The sequence below is a fragment of the Beta vulgaris genome, chromosome 5 (assembly GCF_026745355.1).
Source record: "Beta vulgaris subsp. vulgaris cultivar EL10 chromosome 5, EL10.2, whole genome shotgun sequence".
Taxonomy (NCBI): Eukaryota; Viridiplantae; Streptophyta; class Magnoliopsida; order Caryophyllales; family Amaranthaceae; genus Beta; species Beta vulgaris.
Window position 1 is genome coordinate 66,743,237 of NC_079206.1, and position 26,814 is coordinate 66,770,050.

The 26,814-nt window shown below is 34.4% G+C and overlaps 4 protein-coding genes across 5 annotated transcripts; 2 read left to right on the forward strand and 2 right to left on the reverse strand.

The window, feature by feature from the left end:
* Window positions 1-4,857: 4,857 nt before the first annotated feature.
* LOC104894846 (uncharacterized) lies at window positions 4,858-5,679 on the forward strand. Its single transcript, XM_010681193.2, has one exon. The coding sequence runs from the start codon at window positions 4,858-4,860 to the stop codon at window positions 5,677-5,679; it is 822 nt and encodes a 273-aa protein (XP_010679495.2).
* A 2,315-nt stretch (window positions 5,680-7,994) lies between these two features.
* LOC104894743 (hypothetical protein) lies at window positions 7,995-13,279 on the forward strand. The gene is made up of 5 exons (XM_010681049.4): window positions 7,995-9,089; window positions 10,667-11,188; window positions 11,527-11,586; window positions 11,721-12,137; window positions 12,401-13,279. The coding sequence occupies exons 1-5, from the start codon at window positions 8,427-8,429 to the stop codon at window positions 12,965-12,967; spliced, it is 2,229 nt and encodes a 742-aa protein (XP_010679351.1). The 5' UTR covers window positions 7,995-8,426; the 3' UTR covers window positions 12,968-13,279.
* A 4,281-nt stretch (window positions 13,280-17,560) lies between these two features.
* LOC104894744 (transcription initiation factor TFIID subunit 13) lies at window positions 17,561-21,846 on the reverse strand. Of its 2 annotated transcripts, XR_002040072.3 has the most exons (6): window positions 21,608-21,846; window positions 21,460-21,497; window positions 19,718-19,777; window positions 19,576-19,650; window positions 18,090-18,314; window positions 17,561-17,962 (listed from the first exon to the last, which is right to left on the reverse strand). XR_002040072.3 is itself a non-coding variant. In XM_010681050.4 (5 exons), the coding sequence occupies exons 1-5, from the start codon at window positions 21,711-21,713 to the stop codon at window positions 18,204-18,206; spliced, it is 390 nt and encodes a 129-aa protein (XP_010679352.1). In that variant the 5' UTR covers window positions 21,714-21,846; the 3' UTR covers window positions 17,561-18,203. The 2 variants fall into 2 exon arrangements, 1 of the variants encoding a protein (XP_010679352.1); XM_010681050.4 differs by having other exon boundaries at window positions 17,561-18,314.
* Window positions 21,847-23,027: 1,181 nt separating this feature from the next.
* Window positions 23,028-26,584, reverse strand: LOC104894745 (uncharacterized). Its single transcript, XM_010681051.4, has 3 exons — window positions 26,276-26,584; window positions 25,942-26,161; window positions 23,028-23,481 (listed from the first exon to the last, which is right to left on the reverse strand). The coding sequence occupies exons 1-3, from the start codon at window positions 26,473-26,475 to the stop codon at window positions 23,266-23,268; spliced, it is 636 nt and encodes a 211-aa protein (XP_010679353.1). The 5' UTR covers window positions 26,476-26,584; the 3' UTR covers window positions 23,028-23,265.
* Window positions 26,585-26,814: the final 230 nt, after the last annotated feature.

Sequence of the window (26,814 nt, forward strand, 5' to 3'; positions counted from 1 at the left end):
CAAATGTGTTTGTTAATAGAGTAATGGTTACAAATCTTCACATATGTGTTTGTTGGCCTCTTAATCATAATATCTCAACTTATTAATTAGTTTTCCTTTAACCTATTTAATACAAGATAAGCACGATAAGAAACACTATATGTTACTACCTAAAGAAGAAATAGACGAAGGATAAAAGAATAACATTGTAACAAACAAAAATTCAAATTGATGACTAAATTAGGTTAGTTCTCAAACGTTAATTATGTAGAACCATAATCTATAACTATATTATGGACATTTATGGTACTAAGGAGTATTGAGTAAATCATAATTTTTCATTAACGTGGGTGACTCAGAACATGTATATTTGGTGATTTGGTCCATAAACAAGAAATTCTACCAACTAATTGCTGTTAAAAAATTTATTCCCACCTACCTAACCATCTATTAACAGCAATACTTCCCTGCGTACAAGAATGCTGCAAAATTTCAGGTATTCTCAACTCTCATGGTCCATCTACTTTCCAACTACTTTGGGAACATGGCAACTTTTGTGACAAAAAGAAATAACGGATTTTTTAGTAAATTTTTCCTTCTATTTTTTCAAAATTTAATGTATTGAGTACTTTTTATTGTCACTAAGATTACTATATATCCCTAATGACTTATAATTACCAACCTTTTTTTATCACTATATGTTCGGATCATGGGTGGAACGTCCGTCCCGGAGGTTCGCCTATCGTCCCTAAAAAAAAATTAGACGGCTTTGCAGGTGGGTGGTGGAAGAGGTGGTTGTGGGGAAGTAGGTGATGGCGGGTGGTGACAGGGTGGGTGTTGTTCGTGGGGCTTGCAATGGATGGGGTGGCTGGTGGGGTGGAGGATGCTGGTGCGTGGTTGTGGCAGGAGGTGGATGGTGGGGATGTTGGTGGTGGTTGTGGCAATGGAGTGGTGGTGGCAGGAGGTGTATGGTGGTGGAGTGAGGTGGCTGGTGGCGGTTTAGGGAAAAAGAAAGAAAACTTAGAAATGTAATTTCAACTTTTTTTTTAAGGTTATTTTAAGTAGTTTTGGGACGACAAATAGAAGTTCAGAAGCTGAAATGTGACATTGTCTTTAATGGTTGTGCATTATCAAATCTAACAAGTAAAAAAACTGAAGGGAGTACATTGACATAAACCTAATAAGATTTCACATGACTATATTTTTCTTAATTATAAATCATAAAAGATATTAAAATTACACAGATAAATAGTATCAAAAATCAATACGGATCATTGAAAAAAAAAATATTTGTTTTCTAGTACCTGATAAATTATTTGTTTTACTTGATATGCAAAAACAATGAGATGGGCAGATGGCAATTGTTGTAGCTTCCTCCGAAACTTTAGAGGGGCAGCTGGTATGAAGCAGAGTTCAATTCGTGTGTCAACAAAAGCTGACATCCCACAAGTTGGCCCCCTCATGTGATTGGTCGGTTTGCCAATTCAAGTAGGAGACTTTTGCAATCAAATGTTTCCACTAGCTTCCTTCTCCTCACTTGAATCCTGTTTTACAGTAGTACACTAGTTTTACATGCACGGAATGTATGCGATAACGTGTGATAACAAATGAAGTAGAAAATAAAATTAATTGGATAGAAAAACTATTTTTATATTTTATTTTCTCAAAAAACTGATAATCAATTTAAATGTTCTACTTTCCGCCTATCTTTTCATTCAAATAAAACAGTTAGTTATCCTCTATTTTTCTTTTTTTCCTTTTTCTATATTTTGGTGTCCCCCATGTGTTGCCTTATATAATAGAGATACCTGATTTTGCAATAATTTAACTTCTACGCTCGTTAATGTACAATTTTAACTATTAATGTCTAATTACGGAAAAAATTATCTACTCATCAAATTAAGAGTTATAGTAATGGAATCCAACTCAACATAATTATTGTTTTTTTAATGCTTTACTAGAAGTAGATTGTCTAACCAGTGGGTAGGTGTAGCAATGTCACTAATTATTCTTTGGAAAATTATAAAAAGTTACTTCCTCCATTTCAAATTATAAGGCATGTAAAACATTTTTACAAATTACACATATTCAGAATTTAGTTAGTTTTAGTTAGATTTGCATAGGTAATAAGAATTGACATTAAATATTGTATTGATAATAGAAAATAACATATAATCTTATCTTGATAGTATAAAGTTGCATTTAATTTTACATTGGTAATGTTAAATGTTTTATATTTTGAAACAAAAACTTTTAGCTAAGACACCTTATAATTTGAAACAGAGAGAGTAGTATTATAAAAATATTTATTGAACCAATCAAACAATATTTATATCATCATTTTTGTTTCTATATATTAATAAATGAGTACGGTTGAATTAAGATGTATGCATAATGCAAATCAACGTGTTGAACTTTTTTAAAAAAAGTATATAATTCTGATTAAATTGAATTAACCTTAAATTTAACTAGTTAAAATATAATTTCCCGTTTTTGCAATGAGATCGGTATGTTCTATGTTTAGGATCTCCGATAAAAACTAAGTTACATAAGTAGAAAATCTATATGGAAGATTGGAACTAATATTAAGGCTTTGATATTTTTGTTGTTGTTGTATCTTCACTATCTCTAACATCATCCAAACTCTGTTTGATTTATGAATAATTTTTATGTCTTTTGAACAACTATATTATGTTAATAACTCAAACAAATTCCTGAAAATATAATACCAAACATAATATGTCAAATGATTCATTTGGAATCATGTCAAAATGAAAAAATAAATACTTCTAACTTCTTGTTATACCTCCAACTCAATCATCTGAGTTACGTATGAGGGTCAATTTTACCAAATTTGAAAATTGCCATTTTTCTTACAATTACAAATTTATCTGAAATATGGATAAGCCATTATTGCAAGTGGAGGATTCTACTATTCCACGTATAATATGACAAGCCAATAATAGCATTTTGGAAAAATTGCCACATTGGCATAAAAGAAGGTACGTAATAGAATCAAATTTTAACGACCATATATTGGTATTAAAAAAGAAAAAGATTTTTGGACAAATTGAAATAAAAAAAATTGTTTTATATCCTTCTATTTCTAAATTTTGGCATTTTACATATTGGATTTAACTTAAACTTGTCCTTAAATGGTAATAAAATACTCACTTGTATTTTGTTTTCCCCTCTTTCTCCTCGATGTAAGAACCAAAATAACAATGATAATACGTGTCAATACAAAAAAAAATGAAAGAGGGGAAAAGAGAGAATATAGGAGATTTACGTTATATTACTTTATTAACATTACATATATACGTTAATGTAATTGAAAAAAGATAAGATTTTTTTTTGGTGTTTAAAGAGGCAACAAGGGGAAGTGAAAAGGGTAAGATGAGACTCGGTCATTGAATCTTTTGGAATCGGGAGAGTAGGTCTAACAATACCCGGTAAAATAGACCTGTACCTATGACTCATTTTTTCAATCCGAAAGTGACAACTCGAAATAACACGACCTAAATCTACCCATCACAAAGCGACATGAAAATGATGACTCGAACTCGAACCCAAACCGAAATTAATACTATTGAAATATTTTTCATAAACATTAATTTATGTGTTCTATTTATTTGTCAGAAAAGAAAGCTGACCTCACTGAAGTTGATCCAGTCCAAACCAACCCGACCTGATGCTGGCTCGTGGCGCCAAACATGCACATAGTCCGACCTGATCATAAAAATAACCCAAAATGATCCGTTTACCACCTCTAGTCCTCTAGCTCATTACTCCCTCTGTATTTTTTTATCTTTCCTACTTGGTATCTTTCACAAAAAATAAGGAAAGGAGAGATTCACCCCACATGGGAGGAATCTGATTTTACAAAATAAAGAGAAAAAGGAAAAAGGCAAATATCAGGTACAATGTTCTGATTTTTTTACCATTTTGTATATAAAGCATGAAAGTGACATCTGATTTCATTGAGTAATAAACAAGGATGCAAAGTACAATTGCATTATTTTCACCAGCCAACTAAAAATAAGGAGGGAAAGTTACATTTTCATTTCCCTCCTTAATTTCATACGTAGGTTTTCCACTAAAATTATTCCCTCCTAATAAAAATTTAAACTAATTACAAAATCTGACTTCCTTCCCTCTTTAATTTCATATGTAGGTTTTCCACTAAAATTCCCTCCTAATAAAAATTCAAACTAATTACAAAATCTGACTTCAGTATATAAAACCCCATACTATTCCACAGTGTCCACACCACTAAATGACTTAAAAGAGGAGAAAAAAAAGTTAAAATATTTGGGCATCATTGCCATCAATGGCCTCAGGGCATGAAGGGTCTAACAATGAAGATGAAGCATCTGTTCTTGTAGCATCTGTATCTCTGCCACATCATGGGCCTAGGCTCAGCAATGAAACACGACAAAAAGTAGCAGAGTGGCTTCTAAGTCACACAGTGGTGGGGTATCTACCATGGGGAGCCAAGAAGCTATGTGCTGAAAAGTTCAACATATCAGCACAAGGACAGTCTACACCATATGGAAGAAGGCCAAGAAGCAACATGATGACGGGCTGCCCATAAACGTCAAAACCAACAAGCACAAGTGTGGAAGGAAGAGAGCCAAAATCACTCTTGAACAGGTTTCATCTGTACCTTTATGTCAAAGAACAAGTTTGAGGTCATTAGCAACTTCACTTAACTTGCATTTCACAACACTAGGAAGGATAGTTAAAAGGGGGGGATTAAGGCCACATACAAACCCATTAAAACCTGATTTGAACATGAAAAAACAGCTAAGAAGATGTATGTGGGTACTAAGTTTAATACAAAGAAACACACTTTACACAAATCCAACTTACATAGACATGAGAAATGTTGTCCATATAGATGAAAAATGGTTCTACATGACTCGGAAAAGGGTAAGAGCATATCTCCATCCAAGGGAAAAAACACCATGGAGGAAGATAAAAAACAAGAATTTCATACCTAAAGCCATGTTTATAGCTGCTGTTGCAAGACCAAGGTGGAACCAAGATGGTTCTTGTGCATTTAATGGCAAAATTGGCATATGGGCTTTCACCAAACAAGTTCCAGCACAAAGAAGATCAAACAACAGGCCTAGGGGCACTTTAGAAACCAAACCCATCGAAGCAATTACAAAGGATGTTATTAGGGACATGTTGGTTCATAAGATTATGCCTGCTATCAGGGAGAAATGGCCAGATGACCTAAGTAAGGTCATTTATATTCAGCAAGACAATGCACCAGCACACATAACAAATGATGATCCAATTTTTCAACAACATAGACTACTAGATGGATTCGATTTTAGGTTGATACAACAGCCTCCTAATAGCCCAGATATGAATTGTTTGGATCTCGGTTATTTTAGATCACTTCAAACATTACAATATAAGAAATCTCCAAGGACAATTGACCAACTAGTAACTGCTGTGAATGAATCATGGGAAGAACTACACCCTAAAACTCTAAGTAATGTGTGGATGTCACTTCAATTTTACTTAAATGAAGTTATCAAGGTATGTGGAAGTAATGAATATGATGAGCCTCATGCAAAGAAAAAACAGTTGGAAGACTTAGGATTACTCCCAGAAGAAGTTGGTCCAAGTATTGAAGATGTTCAAAAGGCAATTCAGTTTGTTGATGATCATTTGAATGGCAACTAAGACATCCAACAACAACAAGGCAGAACAAGGCAAGATTTTATTTTTTTTTGAAGAAAATCACATTTTGGGTACATAGAAAAAAATACATTTTGTAAACATTGTGGATGTTAGGCTGTTTTTAGGGCTGTAACTTACCTAAATTTACAAGTCCATCATGCAAATCTATTTATTGAATTGAGTCTCATCATGTTGGGTACATATATCATGCATATTAGAATAATCTAACCTCTCAATTTATCATAGAGGTGATTAACTGAGGTGGCAATTACAAAGCATTCATTAAACATTGTCATGCACTAAGCACATATGGCGGCTACTGTGAGCCTCATCACATAGATAGCTAACATGATCAAATTTATATTGTCTTTGTAAGCCTCACAAACAGTTAACTAATGTACTAGCCATATTCATCCATTCATCATCACATGACTCTTCTTACTGTCCTTATTATTTTTATGTTTACTGTCCTTAATATTTTTATGTTTCTTTGTAGATCTAGTTATTACTCTAGCATTCTAACATACTGGAACAAAACATATGTGCCACAAAAAAAACCATACTTGAACTAACAAAAATAAACACACAAATACCACACTCAAATTCTAACAGCACACATCACTAAAGTTGCTAGCATACACTCAAATTCTAATCATCATCTTGTCAATTTTCTTGAACAACTTGTGTCTTTTACATAATCATCATCTCTATCAGACTACGAGTATCAATTTGCTTCTTGTCAATTTGAGTTTCTCTTATTTTCAGATTCTTCTTTATTTTTGGTAGTTTTCGAAGTTTAAACCCGCCAGAGACTAAGTTTAAACGAAGAAAATCAGGAAATTTAGGGACCATTCCAATTTTCATCTAACATACTTGAACAACAAAAAAAATTCTAACATACTTGAACCAAAAAAAAAACATACTTGAACAAAAAAAAAACAGCATACATCATCATCTTCACAAATACCACACTCAAATTCTAACATACTTGAATCAAAAAAAAAAAACAAAACATACTTGAACAAAAAAAAAAACAGCATACATCATCATCTTCACAAATACCACCTCAAATTCTAACATACTTGAAAAAAAAAAAACATACTTGAACAAAAAAAAAAAAAAAAAACAGCATACATCATCATCTTCACAAATACCACACTCAAATTCTAACAGCACACAAAGACCACACTCAAAACAGTTTAACTATCAAAAAACTTGAAAATAATTCAACAAAAATTTAAAGAGTTAGCGAAACTCCCTCGAAGGCTGACAATGCTCGAGTTTTATAGCTGGGAAATATATTCTCAAATTCTCGTAAATTTCCTCAGGAGGTGGCAAAGGGAACTCATCAATTTCAGGCTCAGATCTGGGAACTTCCCGGTCCGGTGTGTCTGGAACAACGAGTTCCTCTTCTTCTTCGGTGTTGCATGGCTCATTCGTAGCATTTTCAGTAATATCAGAGTCTGGAACAACCTCAGATTCTTCATAAATCTCAGAAGTAATTTTTTCAGCCATTGTTGAAATTAAATAGAGTGAAAATATAGATCTAACAAAGTAAAATTTTCAGATCTGAATTTTGTGACACTAGTAGATAGCCCAGAAAAAACGAAGAGAGAGACTGAAAATAAATTTCACAACAGAAAGAGAAGCGCAGAGAAAATGAAGAGAAAGAGAGAGATGTTGCAGATCTAGGGTTTTCAAGACAATTGATGTTGAATAGAGGGTGAAGATTTATAGCCCAAGATGAGAGAAAAAGAGACGTTGGAGATTTAATGGGTAGTTGCGAGGTTCTTCCATAAAGATGAAGAACAGAACATTGAATACAGGGGATTTAATGGGTACAGAGGGAGTAGTTGAGAAAGTCAAATGGGTAGATGAAGAACTTAAGAAGGAAGAGAGAGAGAGAGAGAGAGTGGGGGGGGTAATCTGAAGAAGATAATATCGGTCAGTATATAGTACAAGAAATATTGTTTATTTATTATCTTGGCAAGGTATTAGGTGTAAATATGCAAACAAAGAAGGGGTATTTTTGTCAAAAATTATAACCTAAAATAGAGAGATTCAAAGTGAGAAGATTAAAAAAATACACCCCAAAACAGAAAGTGAGAAAGATAAAAAAAGTACTTTTATTTACCAATTTAGTAATAGGGCCCCAACAAAATATCAATTAGACACCTTTTATCATTTTGGACCTTTGTCACTTTTTATCCAAAAACAATTTAAAATAGAAATATTTAACAACATTTGAGAGAAAGAGAGGAGAAAAGAGCAAATAAAAAAAGTTTCTATAAAGATAGGCGATATTTTTTTGTTTTTATTTGTTTTGGTTACCTACATAACTTCTCTTCTCTTTCTTCTTCTCCATCAAATTTCATTTTAACTTAAACTTCTCTTCTCTAATTTCTCAATTTTCATATACACACACAAAGATTGAAACACACGTATTTGCACCTATTTCAGCCACCTGCCACTTCCCCACTTCCACGTTTTCCCTAATTTTCTCTCTCCTATTTCTTCTTCTTCCTATAAATAAATCAACCAATCAAAAAAAGTTGAAATCTTTACCCTTTAAAAAAAGTTGAAATCTTTGCAAGAAAAAAAAAAGTTGAAATCTTTATTCATTGAATATATTAATTTATCAACAGAAAGTATCACAAAGAAAATAACCCACAATCAATAAACAAAAAAAATAATCAAAAAACAAAGAAAATTTTCAGAGTTTTTTTTTTCTTTGTAAAAAAAAAAAAAAGATGGATAGTCTTTGTGTGAGATCTGGGCTACATGGGCTGGGCTCATCGATCTCAATGAATAATGGGTTGGACTTATTCAGGCCCGGCCCATCTATTTCTTCTGTGGGTAGGTCATCGGCGCCGACGAGTAATGCAATCTCAGTTGATAAAACGGTGTCGTCTTCATCATCTTCTTCATCTTCATTGTTAAAGTTTTCATCTTTTAATTACCCTTTTAAATCTTTATTTTTTGGGGGAGGGAGAAAAAATGGGTCTAAAGGTGTGACCTTGGACGACGCCGTTTTAATGGAGGAAGAAGAAGAAGAAAATGAGGTGAATAATGTGGAAGGGCAAAATGGTAATTGGGTTTTGAAGATCCTTCATGTTAGGTCACTTTGGTCCTCTGAGAAGCAAGGAAAAGATGATGATGATGATGGTGTTAAGGTTGAGGAGAGAGAAAATGAAGGGCAAAATAGGAATTTCACTTCATCTTGTGAGGGGGGTGAAATTGAAGGGTGTTTTTGTGATAGTGAGGATGATTTTGATGATGATGAAAAAAAGAATGTAGTTTTTGATAGAAATTCATTTTCTAAGATGTTAAAAAAAGTTACTTTGAGTGAGGCTAAAATGTATGCTCAAATGTCTTATTTGGGGAGCTTGGCTTATTGTATTCCTAGCATCAAGGTATGATCTTTTTTCTTTTAACTCCATTTTTTTAGTTTTAATTTCATGTTTTTTCATGTGGGTTTGCTTTTTTTTTTAATTTAAATATGATCATTTGGGTATTTTTGGGTGATGTTTATTATAAAATGTTCATGGTAGTAATTATAAATTTATAATTACATTAGTGTTTTATAAGGTATGATCATCTATAGAATGAATGGTTTATTTGATGGGTAAATGTCAGAATGTTAACATCTGATTTGTGAATTTGGAGTTAAAATCTTTTAATTATGATATGATTCAATGGAAATGATGGTTTATTAGGATTATATTTCTTCTTTGTTTGTGTATCAGTTGATAAAATTAAGGTTATTTTGTACTCCTGTATGTTTTTGAGCTGTTTTTTGATGGAATTCTTAGCTTAAAGTTGTTCTGATCTGGAATATGTGGTTGATTGCAAGATTTGCAACTACTTGCAATTTGTTATTATGAATACTACATAAAGGAAAAGGGCAAATCAGTAATCCAAACTTTCTTGGACCTTTTTAAGAGATTCCCTGTTTTAATCAGAGTTGTATACCTTAAATTAGAATTGGTTCTTCTATAATGACAATCAAGTACCAAGGATGTCTTGACCTAGTGGTTAAGATTGAGGTACTGTGAACGATAACATGTTCGAATCCCTCCTTCCCTTCTTTGTACTATCTTCGTGGCTCATATGAATAAAAAATAATGACAATCAAGTTACCAACAAATTCAATTATTAACATTAACTTGAACTTTAGGAAGTATTGTTTTGAGGTCAGCTAATTTAGCTAACTATGGAATTGTAAAATAGTTTGGTGTTGTGGTCCTAGAAATAATGTGGGTTTATTTTCCTTGAATGCTGATATAGTGATATGGTTTATTTCCTTTTTTTAAGAGATTGTTTGGTTATTGTCAAAAAGTAAATAAACGATAGAGTGTTTGGTTGGGAGGAAAACATTGATCTAGAAAAGTGGTTCTGAATTTTGCTTTGCTTAGTTGCTAAAGGGTGAAAATTGCTCGAATAATGATCCGAAACATTTAGCTTTCCGAAGGTACTAATCCTCCATATTTACTACCTTCCGCTTTCTTTCCTTCCATCTATCCATCTTATGATGAACTAAACAAAGGAAAACTAAGTTACTATTGTGTTTCCCTTGGGAAATCATTTTGAATTGAAGTGTTTTTCGTCCAATCAAACAAGCGTAAATGTGCTATTTCCTGTTACTGAATTGGGTTAAAATTGGCTACCAAAATTTGAAAAGTATTCTTTTCTGAAGTTAATAGTTAACTCTTGATTACTTGTATTAGTTGTATATGAATGAGGGAGTATTCCTTTTTGAAGTAAATAACTACTTTTTACTAATTTGCACCATTGTTGCCTAATTAAGTAAAACCCCACGAACTGTAATCCAAAAAAGATGGAATGTTGCATGCAAGTGGTACACTTTTGGGCTACTTCTAACAATATTAGGTAGTGAATTGTGTTCCAAACCTATTTTTGTACCAGAAAATTTACATAACCTATTCTTGTTTGTAGTAGATATTAACTATCGTTTGCCACCTATAAACAGCCAAAAAATCTTCTGAAGCGCTATCGTCTACGCTATGTAACTTCTTCAATCGAAAAGCGAGAACAGTTAGCTGAAGCTGAAAAGGCAGAACTGTTAGCCAAAGCTGAAGCTGAACCACAATCTGATGAAGCTGAAAGCAAGGACAAATCTCAAGTAGAGGCAGGGCAAAGTGATGAACAAAAGAATGAACAATCTCGAGTGCGAGAATCTGCAGCTTTTCAAGTTGCTGCCTCCGCTGCTTCTTATTTGCATTCTCGGACTAGAACTTTGCTTTCCTCTAATTCCTCAAAAGACAATGTGGATCATACATCGAACGAGGATAGCAGGAGCAATGAAAATCTCAACATCAACTCGGAGATGGCATCTCTTATGGCTACCACAGATTCAGTAACTGCTGTGGTTGCTGCAAAAGAGGAAGTGAAGCAGGCAGTGGCGGATGATCTGAATTCAATCAGTTCGTCACCGTGTGAGTGGTACATTTGTGACGATGATAAGAACGCTACTAGATTTTTTGTCATTCAGGTAATTTGATTTGTTCATATTCTTCTCATCAATAGGATATAGAGTGTGTTCTGTTCACCTAAACTTATATTTCGTGAAACTTATTCTTATAAGGTGAAGAGAACGCGCACCTTTTGTTTTTAAATTTATTATATGGTTGATCCTATCAGTTTTGGGTTGGGTAAATGTAAATCGGCTTTGGAACAGTTGGTTTTGCATCTCTTTTTGGGTCTTTCAGATTACCTCGGATTTTGGGTGGGGTAAATTTTTTCCCGGTTTAATGAATTTCATAGGCATTGCATTTTAGTCAATCTAATCGAATTTTTATCTAATTATTGCTTGAAACTAATATTGTGTAGGGCTCTGAGACTCTAGCTTCTTGGCAGGCTAACCTACTCTTTGAACCTGTTCAATTCGAGGTAATTGCAGCTTCTGAAAGCTTCTATTTTGAAGAGAGTTTTTTCCCCTCTTCTTGTTTTCTTATTTTATCCATATCTTTTTGTTTATAGCTTGCTAATTTGGTATAACTTGTTCATGCCCTTATCCTTCTCAGGGTCTAGACGTGCTTGTACATAGAGGCATATACGAAGCTGCAAAGGGCATGTATCTGCAGATGTTGCCTGAGGTTCACGCCTATATGAAAACTCATGGAAGCCGTGCCAAATTCCGTTTTACGGGTCATTCACTCGGTGGAAGCTTGTCATTGCTCATAAACCTCATGTTACTGATGCGAGGGGAGGTTCCATATGCCTCACTTCTTCCCGTCATCACCTTTGGTGCACCCTCTGTCATGTGTGGAGGGGATAAGCTGCTTCATAAGCTTGGATTACCCAAGAACCACATTCAGGCTGTTGTGATGCATCGTGATATTGTACCCCGGGCTTTCTCTTGCAACTATCCTAGGCCTGCTGCACAGCTACTCAAAGCCGTGAATGGAAGTTTCCGCAACCATCCTTGCCTGAATAACCAGGTAATAATCATCTCTTGATAATGTAGACATGTTTATCTATATTAACAAAAGTAAATGACATATTGACAGTATGAAACGTTGAATGGCTTAATTTTGGGTAAATTTAGACAAGTTTTTGATATTCTTAAAAGTTAGGACTAAAGGAGTACTAAATGTTGTATGGCTTGATTTGAGTACATACTACATCCACATACACTTTGAAAATAATCTTGTGTCTAGCATCTTCCTGTCCTTTTTGACATATGTGACCATTTTCATTGCAGAAGCTACTCTATGCACCCATGGGGGAGATGCTGGTTTTACAGCCGGATGAAAATTTCTCTCCGCAACACGATCTACTTCCTAAGGGAAGTGGTCTTTACTTCCTAACTTGCAAGACATTCGATGCCTCCGAGGGGGAAAAGCAACTCCGGGCAGCAAAAAACGCTTTCCTAAACATACCCCATCCGCTCGAGATCTTAAGTGACCGCTCCGCCTATGGAAATGGCGGTACAATCCAACGTGATCATGACATGAACTCATACCTCAAGTGCGTAAGAGGCGTGATCCGTCAAGAGCTCAGCCGCATTCGGAAGGCTGAGAGGGAACGACGTCGTAAGGTCTGGTGGCCGCTTGTAACCCCGCGCGTTGCCGGTACAAGTATCGTCGTGGGCCCGATTAATGTGGGTCAGGCTCAATTTAAGTTTGCTGGCATTGTTAAGAATGGGAAAGAGTCCTTCAAACGGTTTAGTAGGCTTGTTGCATCACAGCATATGCATTTGCTTGTTGTGCTCTTATTTCCTGCAAGGTTGCTGCTAATTGGGGTTACCAGTGTGATTAACTCCAGTTAATTGGAGTGTTTTTTTAATTAATCATTTGATAAATGTACAGAAAAAAAAGGTGGGTCCCAAAATTTGGTTGGGAAATTCTTTATTCATTGGAAATTAGAAGCTCTACATGATTAATCATCAATGAAGAGCACTAGGTAATTTTTATCATTAGAAAAGGAATTAAAATGTCAAAACAAAAAAGAGATATTGTTGTAGTTTTTTTTGTATTTTTTTTTCATCTTTTTGAGATGTAATTGTAGTTATAAACATATGAAATTACATTGTAAATTTGAGATGTCATCATTATATGAATGGAAATGAATTTACATCTAATATCTACACTCAGAAACATCCAGTACAATATGTTCTTGGTTAATGTTTTTTGTTAGCATATTTGTATTATTTTTAGCTATACCTGTACTATTTTTTTAATATGTTTTTTTATCTTACACATCGTATCCTCGAACTTAAGATCAAAATGCGTGCTCAAATTGATTACTTTAGTACAATTAGTGATAGAGGGATCAACTGGTATAGTTCGTTTGTTGGTAACTAGTTCATTTGTTGGTAACTTGGAGGATTAGACATATGACTATAGCTTTTCAATTAGTTGTTTTTGTATTAACGGCTACTTCATCAATCTTATTGATTAGCGTACCCGTTGTATTTGTTTGGCCCGATGGTTGATTAAATAACAAAAATATCGTATTTTCCAGTACATTATTATGAATTGGATTAGACAAATAAAATAAATAAAAATTAAGGAAGAACTAGATATTTAGAAAATTATATATGGCCAGTCTTTGATGAGTTGTCTTTGTGATATATCACAATCATTCCTTTTCATTATTAAAGCATGCTTTCCACAATAAGTATTAAGCAAACATCATTAATCTCTGGACGGTGAAACTTTCAAACACAAAAATCATGAACCTTCTTTGAGATTTTATTTAGGGTTTATGTGGCAATTAGCATGACATGAAACCCTCCAATTTTCATACATTATATTATCTCAACTCTTGTCATTGAATGTCAGAAAAAACATTATATTTCAAATATCCAGAAACTACTACCTCCGGATTTTTTTAGTTGCACCATTTGGTTGTGTGTTATCAACTAACTTTGTTAAGCTAACTCGCATTATTATATAGAAAAAATTAGTTAAGTGAAGTCTTGTTAGGTTTCGTCTTAATACGAAGATTCCAAATATCAAATATTTATAATTTTTACTTACATCTAATAAGAGATATTAACGTTCAAAAAATCATCTCTATTAATGTAAAAAAGCAAATGGCGCAACTAAAAAATACAGAGGTAGTATATATACATGAGAATTACAAGCCATGTGAAATGTTCAATAGTTCATATGGCTCCAAAATGAGTTGTTGATGAAGTGTCATGCATAAGGTCAACTTTGAGGCCATGGCTATCCATAATATGTGTACCCAAAACATGAATAGTCAGGTCATGTAGCCTAGGTTGGGAGTTGGGACCATTCGATTGTATGAAGCTCTATATATAGAAATAAGATAGGCACCAAAAGTTTATCATACTCATAACCATGTCATCAAATTTTTGAAAAATTTCTTGTAGTTTTCTTCAAATTGTTGAACACCAAGAGTACAAAATGTATAAAACAAAACACAATTTGCCTATATTTCCGGGGGGGAAAGAGCAAGCCAACAAAAGCAAAAAATGAATTTGAATTTTATATAGAACAATAACTAGAAGTCCTATTAGATAATTATTGATCTAGAGAGAGCGGGGTGCGTGGTAGCTCCTCTCATTTGCTTTTAGTGTTTAAGGTCGATTCTCACTAGGGACTTGAGGGGTGCGGAATGGGAAGGATTGTCATAGTTTGGGCTAATAACTATAAGAAAATGGAGTCAAACACGACCAGATGTGTTGTAAGTCCTAAACTTAAGACCAACTAAGCTTTGTGTAGGTCTTGGGTTTGAATGTCGTTAGTCACCACCTACATGTTCTTGGGGTGAAATTTTCACTTATCTTTCTCATCATTTTGAGGATCTAACCCATTAGACTCGATTATGAAGTTGCAAGAGTTAACGTCCAATTGCATCACATACTCACATTACCACAAAAAATTTAAAAAAAAATGAAATTCTATACAATAATAGGTAGTTTTTATTAACTTATAGAAGCTAGTATACATATTTGCTTGCGTTCTCAACACATTGATAAATAGGCCGCTTGCCAATAAACTTTTATTACTTAAATTTCCACCATTAGAAACTATTACAACATATCACCGTAATACAAAGGGGACAAACACAAGAAAAGTATAACATAAATGTATCACAACCCAAAATTACTAAACACTATTTCCATTTCACCCAAGTATCTTCACTTTGAGCGAGCTACGTGTTTTGTCCAACCATTCGCTATTTCATTTGCTTCTCTTAATTGCTTAAAAACAATGGGAACAACGACGTTAGGTTCCATGTTGATTACAACTTTACAAGATCACTAGAAATTCCCTTTTCTCATTGGGTTAGACTTGTATTTTGAAGTACTTCTTAAAGCAAAAAAAGGCCACCTTGTCAAAAAATAGTTGATTGTGGTTTAATTATGAAAATGACTCGTACGAAAACTATAATCATATGGACAAATTTTTGCTTGGATACTTTTGCAAGCTACATTGATTTTAATGGTCATTATTGCTGATTCAGCAGAATCTTTGGAACTACATGAAAATATCAATTTGTAATAAAGTAGTTATTTGAAACAAGTAATTGGTGATTTTGTAGTAAATGGCTAATTTTCTCTAACACATCACTTTTACATCTTATTCATCCCATCCTTCATAACTCAATAACTCATCCATGATAAGAAACCAAGAAGTATATTTTTACTGGATGATATGGACGAAGTCAGATATGAAAGATATTGCGTAAATTTTGTAAAGGAAAAATATTACTCCTCATATCCCAAAATAATAGTTTATATTTTTATTTTAAGCCTTAGCAATACGCTATAATAGTTCGTTTTCTAAATTTAGTTGGTTAAACTTTAAACTTTTACATATTACGAAATACTACACTGCACTAAAAATTTCAAGTTCGACTAAAGAATGTAAATAATCTAAAGAACAAAAATTAATTGTTGTATTAATTCTATTCTTTTAAAATTAGATGAGGCGGAAGTTGTCTAAAAATTTTGACACGGTATATATTTTTTGAGGGGAAAGTAACGATAATGAATGAATATTCATGAATCATGAGTCACATTTTTAAATTTAGATATTGTTACAATTATAGAAAGAACCATATCACGTTAGAGTAAGAAAGGTAGACATCTTCAAAGAATCCTAAGAGACAAAAAAAGAGATGTGATAAACATTCCCTTGTTCAAAGTGTTTTTTGGTCTCTTTGTTACAGCTTAGATTACATGTATGATATTTGTATTATTTGTATCTTTATCCATACAACAAGGCATGAATGCATGCTCACAATTCACAGTTCTAGGGTGTCCTATGTTTGCAAGTTGCTTACCCTTATTATTTGGTATTCAGGTTTTTGAGAAGACTAGAATCTTAAATAATTACCAAGTTTGGTCAAATATATGACATATTTTGTAGTTTTCCTAAGGGTTCTTATTGAAAAGTATTGAAATTTGATTATTATGACTTTATTTTAGGATATTTTGTGATATTTCCATACTGTGATTGAAGTTGGCAACCATTAATCATTAAGACAGTTCGACGTGTTTGTGAAAAATCTTATGAATATATTAGGATTTTTAAAACATTAACGATATATGATGGAAAAGGGCCGAGGGAAGGAAGAACTTCACTCAATGCTGGGTTGACTGTTGGGAAGCTTTCCTTAAGTGGATTCGGCCCTACCTTGACTATGAACCTATTCTCGCGAAGAGCGGAAATTATTCAACAATATACGGTAAAAATATCGAATAAATTATCTAGGATTTGAATATTGAAACTTCACGCGATATTATACTAACGGGCAAAAATTGGCTAAGAAGTACTTTGGAGTTCAATTCAAAAAGTCCAACCTGGAAACACTTAGGATATGTTCTTAATTTTGTCACATTATAATTTGTGTATTCATGAATCTAATTTCTCATACATATTCAAATTTGTGCCCCGAAAATCCCAAAACGTAGCTAGGCTCCAAGCTTACTAAGCACGCGGAAATACATGAGAAAAGAACAATGCACTCTTATCCTTTTTGCAATTTGCACTATTTCCTCGTGTAATTTGGATCCATCTTAAGTTTCATATTGGTAAATTTGGACCATATATATGACAATATGAGCCATAGAGCCAAGCTTATTCCAAGGAATGATGAACCAATATTTGTGAGTGGATAATATGTTCTAGTTGTACGGCCTATTAGGCGTTTAGTAGGCAATTAACTATTGTAAACTTGTAACACGTATCATAAGTAATCTACTAAACAAGTCACAAACAGGTTAAAATTCAATAAAAGAGAAAAAAAAAAAGACATATACGTCTAACTCAATCAGAAATAATCAAAAAGTAGACTCAAAATGAAAGACCGCGCAAAGGTTTACTTATTTGAAACATTTTTTTTCCTTTTATGTAAACTATTACTACTTTACAATATCCATGAATAATCATGAAAATAGAAGTCATCCCCATGCTCCAATATATAAATTATAATACTGATCAAAATTAGTCATACATAACCATATGAGCCACAAAGGCAATACAAAGTACAAAGAAGGGGATGGGGGATTCGAACCTGTGACCTATCGTTCACAGCACCTCAATCTTAACCACTAGGCCAAGACATCCTTGGTTACATGTAATATTGAGTGATTGACCATTTATAGTAACGTAACGTCGATGAAGCAATAAGAAACTAAATCAAACTCTTGACATACAGGCCACAAAACAGGTAGCAGTCCAATCAATATTGGGCCTTCTTTCTTTCTTCAAACAAAATAATTACCATGAAAAACAAACTTATAATCAAAATGTGGCCAGTTGCATCCATTTTCTCCCACTAAGTCCTGCCATATTATGAGATCAAAAAACACACTACATTACTAATAGAGTATGACATCTAGAAGCTTGAAGATAGCAGGAGTATTAATCCTCTCGAATTCCAACAACACTGCAGAATGAAGAGTAACCTACATTACTTTCAAGTAACGTGTAAGCTCGTGCGTTGTACTTTGCATTATGTTTCCGTTTGTCAGTCTTTATCCATTAGCATCATCTACGCTTTCTATCTGTTATAAAAGCTGTGCATCACTCTACTGTACCCAGCTTTTCTTCGTCCATGTCAAAAGCCTTTCGAGCTTGTTTAAGCTCCTCGTTCATAGCAAGCAATTCTGTGCAACGATTCAATTTTGGCAAGTCCTAAATAACACCAAATAAATAAATCAGGCTCACGTCTAGTCGTTAACCCTAAAATAATGGATAAAGAATTAGCAAAGGTCATTGCCATTTGCGCTTGGGGAGACAGAATTAATAAAGTTGATGTTCATGCAGGTTTATTGGTTAAATCATGCCAACCTGCCCAAGCATCAGAACTTCATAAGTATGAATGTATAATTGTTTGACAGAAGGGATCAGGTATTTCTATGGTTGATTGAACATCAGATATAGGTTCGCTAATCGTTGGACAGTAGAGCAACGTGGTGTGAGAACTTATTAATAAAATACAACCACTATAACACTCCCAAAGAAACCAACCACATGTAGTTAAGCGACCAAGATGGCCAACCACACTTTCAGAAAACATGAACCAACAAATCAGTTTATGACAGCATAACTGATAAAAATGTTGCTCATGTCAAATATTCAATGGACTTTGCACCGTGTAGCCCTGAGGTTCCAAAGCATGCACGAGATACCCCATGCTTTGAAAAACACACCATACACCCCTAAGGTCGGCAAAAAATTCCCCCACATACCCTTACAACCCACTTGGTAGGCGAAACTAAAAGGCAGAAATGGTAACAAAATCATATACTATAATTTGCAAGGCAGAACCCCAGTCCCCAATCCATTACCATGGTAATGAAACCACATATCTGATGGAGCCCCATCCCCAAACATGTGACTTTCTTCACGAATTTCCATTCCCACTCGATCGCATCTAAATGGTACTGGATGGTAATTTAAATTTGTGTAGAAAAAACATGTTTGGGGATGGATTCTCATTAACATGGGAATCAACATAAGTTTATTCTTACGAAACTAGACTAAAATTTGTTACCATTACCTCCTACCGAATGAGCCATAGATGACTGATGGACGTAATGTCCATTACATAAACAAACCCAAATTAGTGAATCTAATAGAGGAAAAATTCTATAACAGCAATTTAATTAATCTAATTGAGGGTATGCATTCTTTGAAAGTGCAAAGATACATGGTGCAAAATCTCAATACAAAAAAGCACACACTTTTCCCAAGAGAGCTTACAACGAAACCACTAACATACAATTTAGGAAAGCTCAGGGTGAAGGAATAATTAGTCATGATCAATAAGCTACACGAAGGTCATTACTATGCAATCACACACGTCTCAAAATGACATATGTTACAGATATATGCTACATTATCCAAAACAGAAACCTGTGAAACAGCATATGGAAACTCATTAATAGTTTACCTTACGAATGAGAAACATAAAGTCTTCTGTCAACAGCTTCCCCCTCTTTGAAGCTACATCTTGGGCCTTGTAAACCTAAAGTGTAAAACTGATGAGAAGATGGCGAGTTAACCTCAAATTTCTTTGCAGAATTAGAGCTTACCAGATCAGTAACATACTCCACAACAATGTCCTCCACAAGGGCCACGGACTCTGGAAGTGGCTGGACACACAACACCAAATGTTAATCGAGCGAAACAAAGCTAGAAACTCAATTTTCCCTGCATATAAATAAAAGATTTTTAACTCTAGCAATCTAACATCTAATAGATGATTCCACATATGGGGAGCTAAAAAGTTCACATAATGCACAGCAATTTCCTCAACAAGGGTCACAATATGTGGAAGTCGTTTAGATGCAAGGCTAATGCTACTAGAGTAAACATCATTTAGCAATAACGCGCTCTAGTTTTCTTGAGTATAGATAAAATTTATGCTAGCTCTAGCAATATTTATTCAAAACTAATCAAACCACCCCAAAAAGACCAAAGCCACACCGCACCCCCCGCACAAGGCACCAAACCTATGCAGCTATTCTAGATGATGTGCTAAAAGCAACTGAAGGCCACCACAGTATCGAGGGAATTAGAGATATTTTTGTGGTGTCAGTATCAAGAGTCGGTTAGAATCTGCAAGGGATAAAGGAGTCTTGTTGTAGCTTAGAAGAAAATTTAGTAAGGCACCTTAGCCAGTTAATAAAAGAGGATAGAGAAATAAAGAGGCACTTGGAAAGGAGATCAGAGATAAGAGAAAATCTCAGGCTCCAAAAGATTGGGGGCCGTATTTGATAGGATTACAATGGTTTTACCAATACAATATACTATCCTTATTATCCTTGTTTTACTTGATTGAGTTGAATTTGCTGAGTTCTTAGCATTCCTCTAATCTAAGGTCCAAACCATTAAAAAACCGGTGTTGCCACTTGCCATGGAAACAATCATTAAAATCAAAGAAATCAGTGGTTCATCACGCACATTTGTTAGCACTACCAAGGACAGTCAGTAGGAAAGCCATTACAAGTTTCACCAAAGGCTAACGAAAACATAAGTTCTGAGAATCACCAATGCATCACAATCATCTGCCTTCTTTTTGGATTTCATTCTCTACCCCCAGAAAACCCACCCCCATCAACCATAAAACAAAGAATTATTATAACATGAATAGTCTGAATTTCCAAGCCATCCATGAGCTTTTATGCAAGTATATAAGCAACCAATTTGTTCCGGAGACATGATCAATAAAGGCTAAACAAGACAAGCACTTTTTATCCCCCTCCCTCTTTGGTCGATAGTGAAGTTACACTGAGAAGACTCATTACAGTTACTACACACACACGAACATGAACACGACTGGCGCATGAGCGGCACACAACACACACACAAACAAAAGAATACAACCAGCATGATTTTTTTTTAATCAGAGGAACACTTTTCCTGGCAAAATTAAGCCATGACAAGAGTACAACTCAACAAAAAGTACTTCCTGAAATACATTCAAGAAAGATTCAAACTGAATTAAAGTCACTAAATTTTTTCTTATTCACAATAGCACACTCACATTAATCATACAATAATCATTGCAGAAAAATCAAAATCCAACCCAACTCACCAAAAATCAAACTTAGCAATCCCAACAACAATACACTTCCTTAGAACAATAATTATTTCAATCTTATAAATAAAACCCTAAACTAACAAAATTTACCCATTAATTCAAACATTAACCATTGCAGAAAAACTCAAAGAAACACCAAACCCAATTCAAAAAAAAAAAAGTCATAAACCAGCAAAAACAGGCATAAAAGCACTTCTTTGAAGCAAGAAATTGATAAAAATTGATACTTACATTCTGATCATCTCCATAACCATACATCATATGCTGCACTGCAACAACAACCAAAAAAAGCAACAAATTTCAGCACCACAAACAATTTATACAAAATTTTATGCACAAAGAAACAATTTTAAATGGGTGGAATTAAAAAAAAACTGACAATCTTTCTGAAAAACTCCTCGTTTACGCTTGAATGAAGGAGCATCAGATGGTTTTGAGGATTCAATTTTCTGTTTGGAAGAAGCTGATGCGCCACCTCCGCTCATTTCTTCTTGTTTAAGGAATTCTTGATCGTGAACCTGCGAATTTACAATATGTGAAGTTGTTTCTTCTTTTTGTTTTTGTTTTCTCTTTGTGAGTTTCTCATAAACTAGCTCACTAGGAGGAATTCAATTGCAATTAGTTTAGAAAATTGTTTTATAGTGCAAAAGCAAGTTTTATTTCTAGCTTTGCGTCAAAGTTCAACTTAATTATGTCGTACCGTGACCCCGTTCATGTAGAATTAAATACGAGATGATTTATTTAAAATTTTGTTTTAAGTAAAATCAATATCGTTATTAGTGGTTTGCTAAGGACTAAACTTGAAGTAACGATTCATTAAAACTAATTGTTATTCCGTGTAGCGGTTTTGTTGGAGCCCTAATTCAACACGGTGCATTCGCTTTCATTCACGTCACACAAATTTCATAATTTCTTCCCTCTCTCCTCTCAATTGGTGAGCTCGCATGCAAGCAACTATCGATTGCCCCCTCACAGCACTTAGCCGCCAACCGCTCATCTAATGTGGAATTTTGTCACAGGTACCGCTGTTGTACTTCCTCTCTGATCTTTGCTTAGCACATTGTGTGGTTAGTATGTTTTTCATATTTTTGAAAACTTTCAAGTTAATTTGATGGGTATTTCATAGTTTTTATGTATTATGATTAGTTGTTAGTATTTTTGTCATTGTGGTTAGCTCGTTTATGATTAGTTTATTGTAGTTAACTTTAAATTTCAAAGATAAACTACATTTGAAATTGACAATTTACACAATGGTATATATTAAAGTGAAAAAGGTCATATATATATCAATTACAAATCCAAACATTATAAAAGTCGGGTATTTAGTAGTTATGTTTCCTTTTGAGACAACTGCAACATTGTGATATTCACGTTTGTAAAAGCAATATTAGGCTTTATAACTATTAATTTTTCCAATCATTTATGGAAATCATAGAAGAAACAAAGTTGATATCGTAAATATATATATTAATACTAATGCAACTTTAAAAAAAATCATTGTCACTTAGTAAATGAATGGTGCAAATAGTTGCAAGTAATTTGAAACATAAATAGTAAATATCTATACTAATCCCTTGTATCTTATTTTATTTTTGTTAGGGAAAAATACTAGGTTACTCCTAACATACGACTCGAAATAATAAGTGAGCAACGAACACGAGTTCTTCTTGAAGTATTAATTTCTCCAATCCATAGCGAGAAAATTAGACAACCAACCGAATTTTCTTGAAATATTATTTTTCCGCCAATCAATGGCCGAAAGGAAGCTATTCAGATGAATCATATATCAAAATCAGGAATGCAGAAACTACTCAGGCAAATTTATTGGAGTACCATGAAATCTTCAGTAAGGTATGGCAGCTGCAAATTCCAACACCATAATTACAAAGTTGGAAACACTGTGGAAAAGAAACAGAGTTCTACACATCGAAACAAGTACAAGCCTAACATCAGAAGAACGCCTGTATAAACTTTAATCTTCAACTGCCACACTGAGCTTGGCAATATTCCTGATGAGAAGATGATGGCGTGATCCAATCATAGGTCGAGTTTACAAGCTAAATACCACGAGTGCATGGCAAGGCAACCGAATGAAAAGAGGTTCGCAAGAGAAGACAAGCCATGGATCATACCAAACTTCTTGTTCATTGCTGCAAGCTGTGGGTTTGTCTTTGCAACTTCTTTGTTCTTAGTCCACCCAACTTCTTCCCCGATGTTGTTCTCCCGCTCCACTTTGTGTCTTTGCTTCATCATCTGCCATAGTAATAATATAAGGCTTCCCAGAAAAAGACAAGTAGTCAGCACGGCATAACCCACACGTGCATAAAAAACAGAGATATACAGGAATCTCAAGCTGAATCTTGTGGAGTTACGCAACTAAAGGTAAAGTCGAGGAACAGCAGCACAAAGGTAGATATGGTCTGAAGAACCAGGCAAAAACATCAGGCAGTAATCAAGTTAGATTTGGTCACTTGTGCTAAGTGCATAAATGGTAGATCCCAATAAATGGCAGAATTTCACAGCATTTAGATGTGAGAGCTCGTTTGGTAAGCATTGACGGCCCATCCGTTAGGCAGTAATAAAACGTGGAAATAATAGTATATTTATAGGTAACTTTGTGAAAGAGTTTCATCCCGGTTTCCATGGTAATTCTTGTCCATCCATTACCACTTTAAACGTGGTATTGAATGGTTTGGAAATTTGTGAAGAAAAGCACGGGTTTGCCGTTTGGGGATGAAAATTTCATTACAATAGGTATTGCATGAAACTCCCTTCACAGAATTGCAAGTAAATTCATTAATCTTTTATATTATCAGCTACCAAAAGAGTTGTGAAGGTCAATGAAATAAACAAGGCAGAAGGTTACATGTAGACAGAAAACATAAACTACAGCTATACTCTTCCAATCTATGACTTCAAGCAACATTAGAGGAAAAGGCTTCATATAAAACAGCAATGTTTCAGTATGCTCAAATTATATGCTCTTATGAATCTAGCATAGTCTCATTTTTATGCTGAAAAGTCGCAAGCAGATTCACCAGCCCAATCATATACTACGGCCCCTACGGCCTTAATATACATCAGATCACATGTTGTGCGGCTTGTGCCCAAAATGTCAGGTATAACACTTATCGGCAATTTAGCATAATATACAACCCCAGGCATAGCCATAGGCCCATAATACATAATACAGTTTCTTGAATCCAGCACTTGCTTAACTAGTGTTACCTAATTCCCAGTAGAAAAATTGGGGCGAAAATGCAATTAGCAATCCGAGTCATTTAAAATCCTAACATATAACTTGCATAAACCAAGTGGGCTTTTGGTATTGTAGACTTGTAGTCCACAAGGGGTTTGGAGAATCCGGTAACACCGTGCATAACACAACATATTAACTGCTCACAGATGTTTCATAGATAGACAACTAGATATAGTTTTTCTATGTGCCTATGCAACAATCGGAAATGTTTTTCAATCTCTACACTAACCACATATGTTACTCTCACTCGGGTACCTTGAGTACGTGTCTAAGTATCCAACTTGTCTGTTTATGAAAATCCTCATAGTAAAAGTGTCAAAGTATTCACAGCCAAGTTGAAATGCCGAGGATCCGACACGGGTACTTGAAAATTGAGATGAAATGAAAGACTCGAGGTAACTTCAACTACTCAACTGACATGCTTAAGAGAAAAACAAAGAATTGGCTGAGGGCAGTACACAAGTGCTCTCACAAATTTTGCCTAATATTACAGATTTACACATAATAGTATGATACACTTTTCATTTATCACGCTCCTAAGTAAGCACTAACACAAAAGATGCTACTTTACTAGCTTGCTACATAATCCAACAAAAGCTCAGCATCATATATGATAAAAAACAGGCGATACGCCTGCTATTTATTGTAACTTATAATACACTCTCCCACAAAATCAAACCTCCCTAGAATTGTATATGCATATCCCAAACAAAAACATGTGACGTACCTCCCTGGAATTGGATATGGAAACCCCATACACAAGTCTATAACATAGTTTACATAGATATGAAGACAGCTAGGCTTATCACCAAAATCAACTTAAGGTGCATATCTTAGAGCCACTTTTATGTTTCCTTTTACGAGTCAGCAACTCACATCGCACCATTTCTACTCTACATCAAAAATCAAAGCCTCCCCGTCATCAAAAGAAATATCGAGAGTAAAAGGCCTACCGGCATGTTCAACTCTACATAAAACTAGTTCAATATGTAAACTCATCAACTTTAACTGCATATCTAAGGATAATAGTTCTATATCATGGTTCCAATATCAGTCAAAGTAACATATACAGTGGACAACAGACATTCACACAGCAAATCAGAAATTCTACAAAATACCATTAAAATCCAACTAACATAATTCATATCTAATAAGAACCCGTTTGGTTCACTATTTTTAGGGTCCAAGAAACGGAATCAATTACCGACTCCCTTTCTTCATGTTTGGTTCAAACCTCTCCCCTCCCCGTCAAGTAACAAAATCCATTAGTTAGTGGTAATGGTTACCATTCTATTTCCATTTCATGACTTGAACCAAACAACCAATAAATGTAACCATTTTTATTACCACTTTCCATTCCATATCTTGAACCAAACGACCCCTAAATAACAAACAATTACAATTATGATCAAGGAAAATATATAGCTGAAAAAAAAATAAGAGAAAGACATAACCTTGATTGTCATAGGAGTGAAAACCAGCAAATTGGAAAGATTAAATAGAAAAGCAAAACCCAAAAACCCTAACTGATACTTCTCAGTAGAAGAAGATGATTTCCATGGATGTAAATACCCAAACGACGCCGTTGAAATAGCACAACAAACACCCACCAAAGTAAAATAAGCTGGGAACATTTTACTCTGCAAATTCCCAAATTGATGCCTTGGCAAATTCCTGAAAAACCCATCAAAGATAAATTAAGCAAAAGAGCATATAGTTCCTTAAAAAGAGCTTTTTAAGAGAAGCGTTTCATTTATTTCAGAACGGCGAAAGTATAAAGTATGTTACTTGAACATGATGATACCGCCTATGAAGGTGGCCCACAAAGCAGCGCCCCATGCGGAGGAGAAGCAGAGAAGATGAGATAGTTTGAGGAAAGTAGAGAGAGATGATGAATTTGAGGCGTCTGATTTGAAGGTTTCTGGGGAAAAGATGATTCCAATTGCTAAGAATGATAGTGCTACTATGAATCTTGTTAACCACCCCATTTTTTGTTGTTTGTGGATGGAATTGAGCTTCGTTGACGAGAAATGGAGTAATATATTGATTGGATTACCAACTGTGCATTTAATTCCAAGCTAATCGCAGTGTTTGGCGAAATTGGTCTGATTAAGGATTTAAGGTGTGTTTTCTTCACTTTAGGAAACTAGTATCTTTTGTATGCGATGTATGCGTCAATCATGTGTAAGTGATCTTTATGGGTGTATTTAATTTAATAGTCATTTAAGTAATACTTGTTGTAGCCTAAAAAATCAACGGCTATCGTGCTGACATGTGGCCTCATCAGAGCCCTACATGTGGCATACATGCAGGGGTAAAGTACAAAG

Coding starts and splice junctions, on each gene's coding strand:
- LOC104894745 (XM_010681051.4), bottom strand. CDS start 26,475: ATGGGGTGGTTAACAAGATTCATAGTAGCACTATCATTCTTAGCAATT. Junction 26,162..26,275: donor GGCGGTATCATCATGTTCAA/GTAACATACTTT, acceptor TGGGTTTTTCAG/GAATTTGCCAAGGCATCAAT. Junction 23,482..25,941: donor TCACTCCTATGACAATCAAG/GTTATGTCTTTC, acceptor TTACTATGGCAG/ATGATGAAGCAAAGACACAA.
- LOC104894846 (XM_010681193.2), top strand. CDS start 4,858: ATGAGAAATGTTGTCCATATAGATGAAAAATGGTTCTACATGACTCGG.
- LOC104894743 (XM_010681049.4), top strand. CDS start 8,427: ATGGATAGTCTTTGTGTGAGATCTGGGCTACATGGGCTGGGCTCATCG. Junction 9,090..10,666: donor ATTGTATTCCTAGCATCAAG/GTATGATCTTTT, acceptor ACCTATAAACAG/CCAAAAAATCTTCTGAAGCG. Junction 11,587..11,720: donor TTGAACCTGTTCAATTCGAG/GTAATTGCAGCT, acceptor TATCCTTCTCAG/GGTCTAGACGTGCTTGTACA.
- LOC104894744 (XM_010681050.4), bottom strand. CDS start 21,713: ATGAGCGGAGGTGGCGCATCAGCTTCTTCCAAACAGAAAATTGAATCC. Junction 21,498..21,607: donor AGGAGTTTTTCAGAAAGATT/GTCAGTTTTTTT, acceptor TTGTTGTTGCAG/TGCAGCATATGATGTATGGT. Junction 18,315..19,575: donor TTATGTTTCTCATTCGTAAG/GTAAACTATTAA, acceptor GGTGTTATTTAG/GACTTGCCAAAATTGAATCG.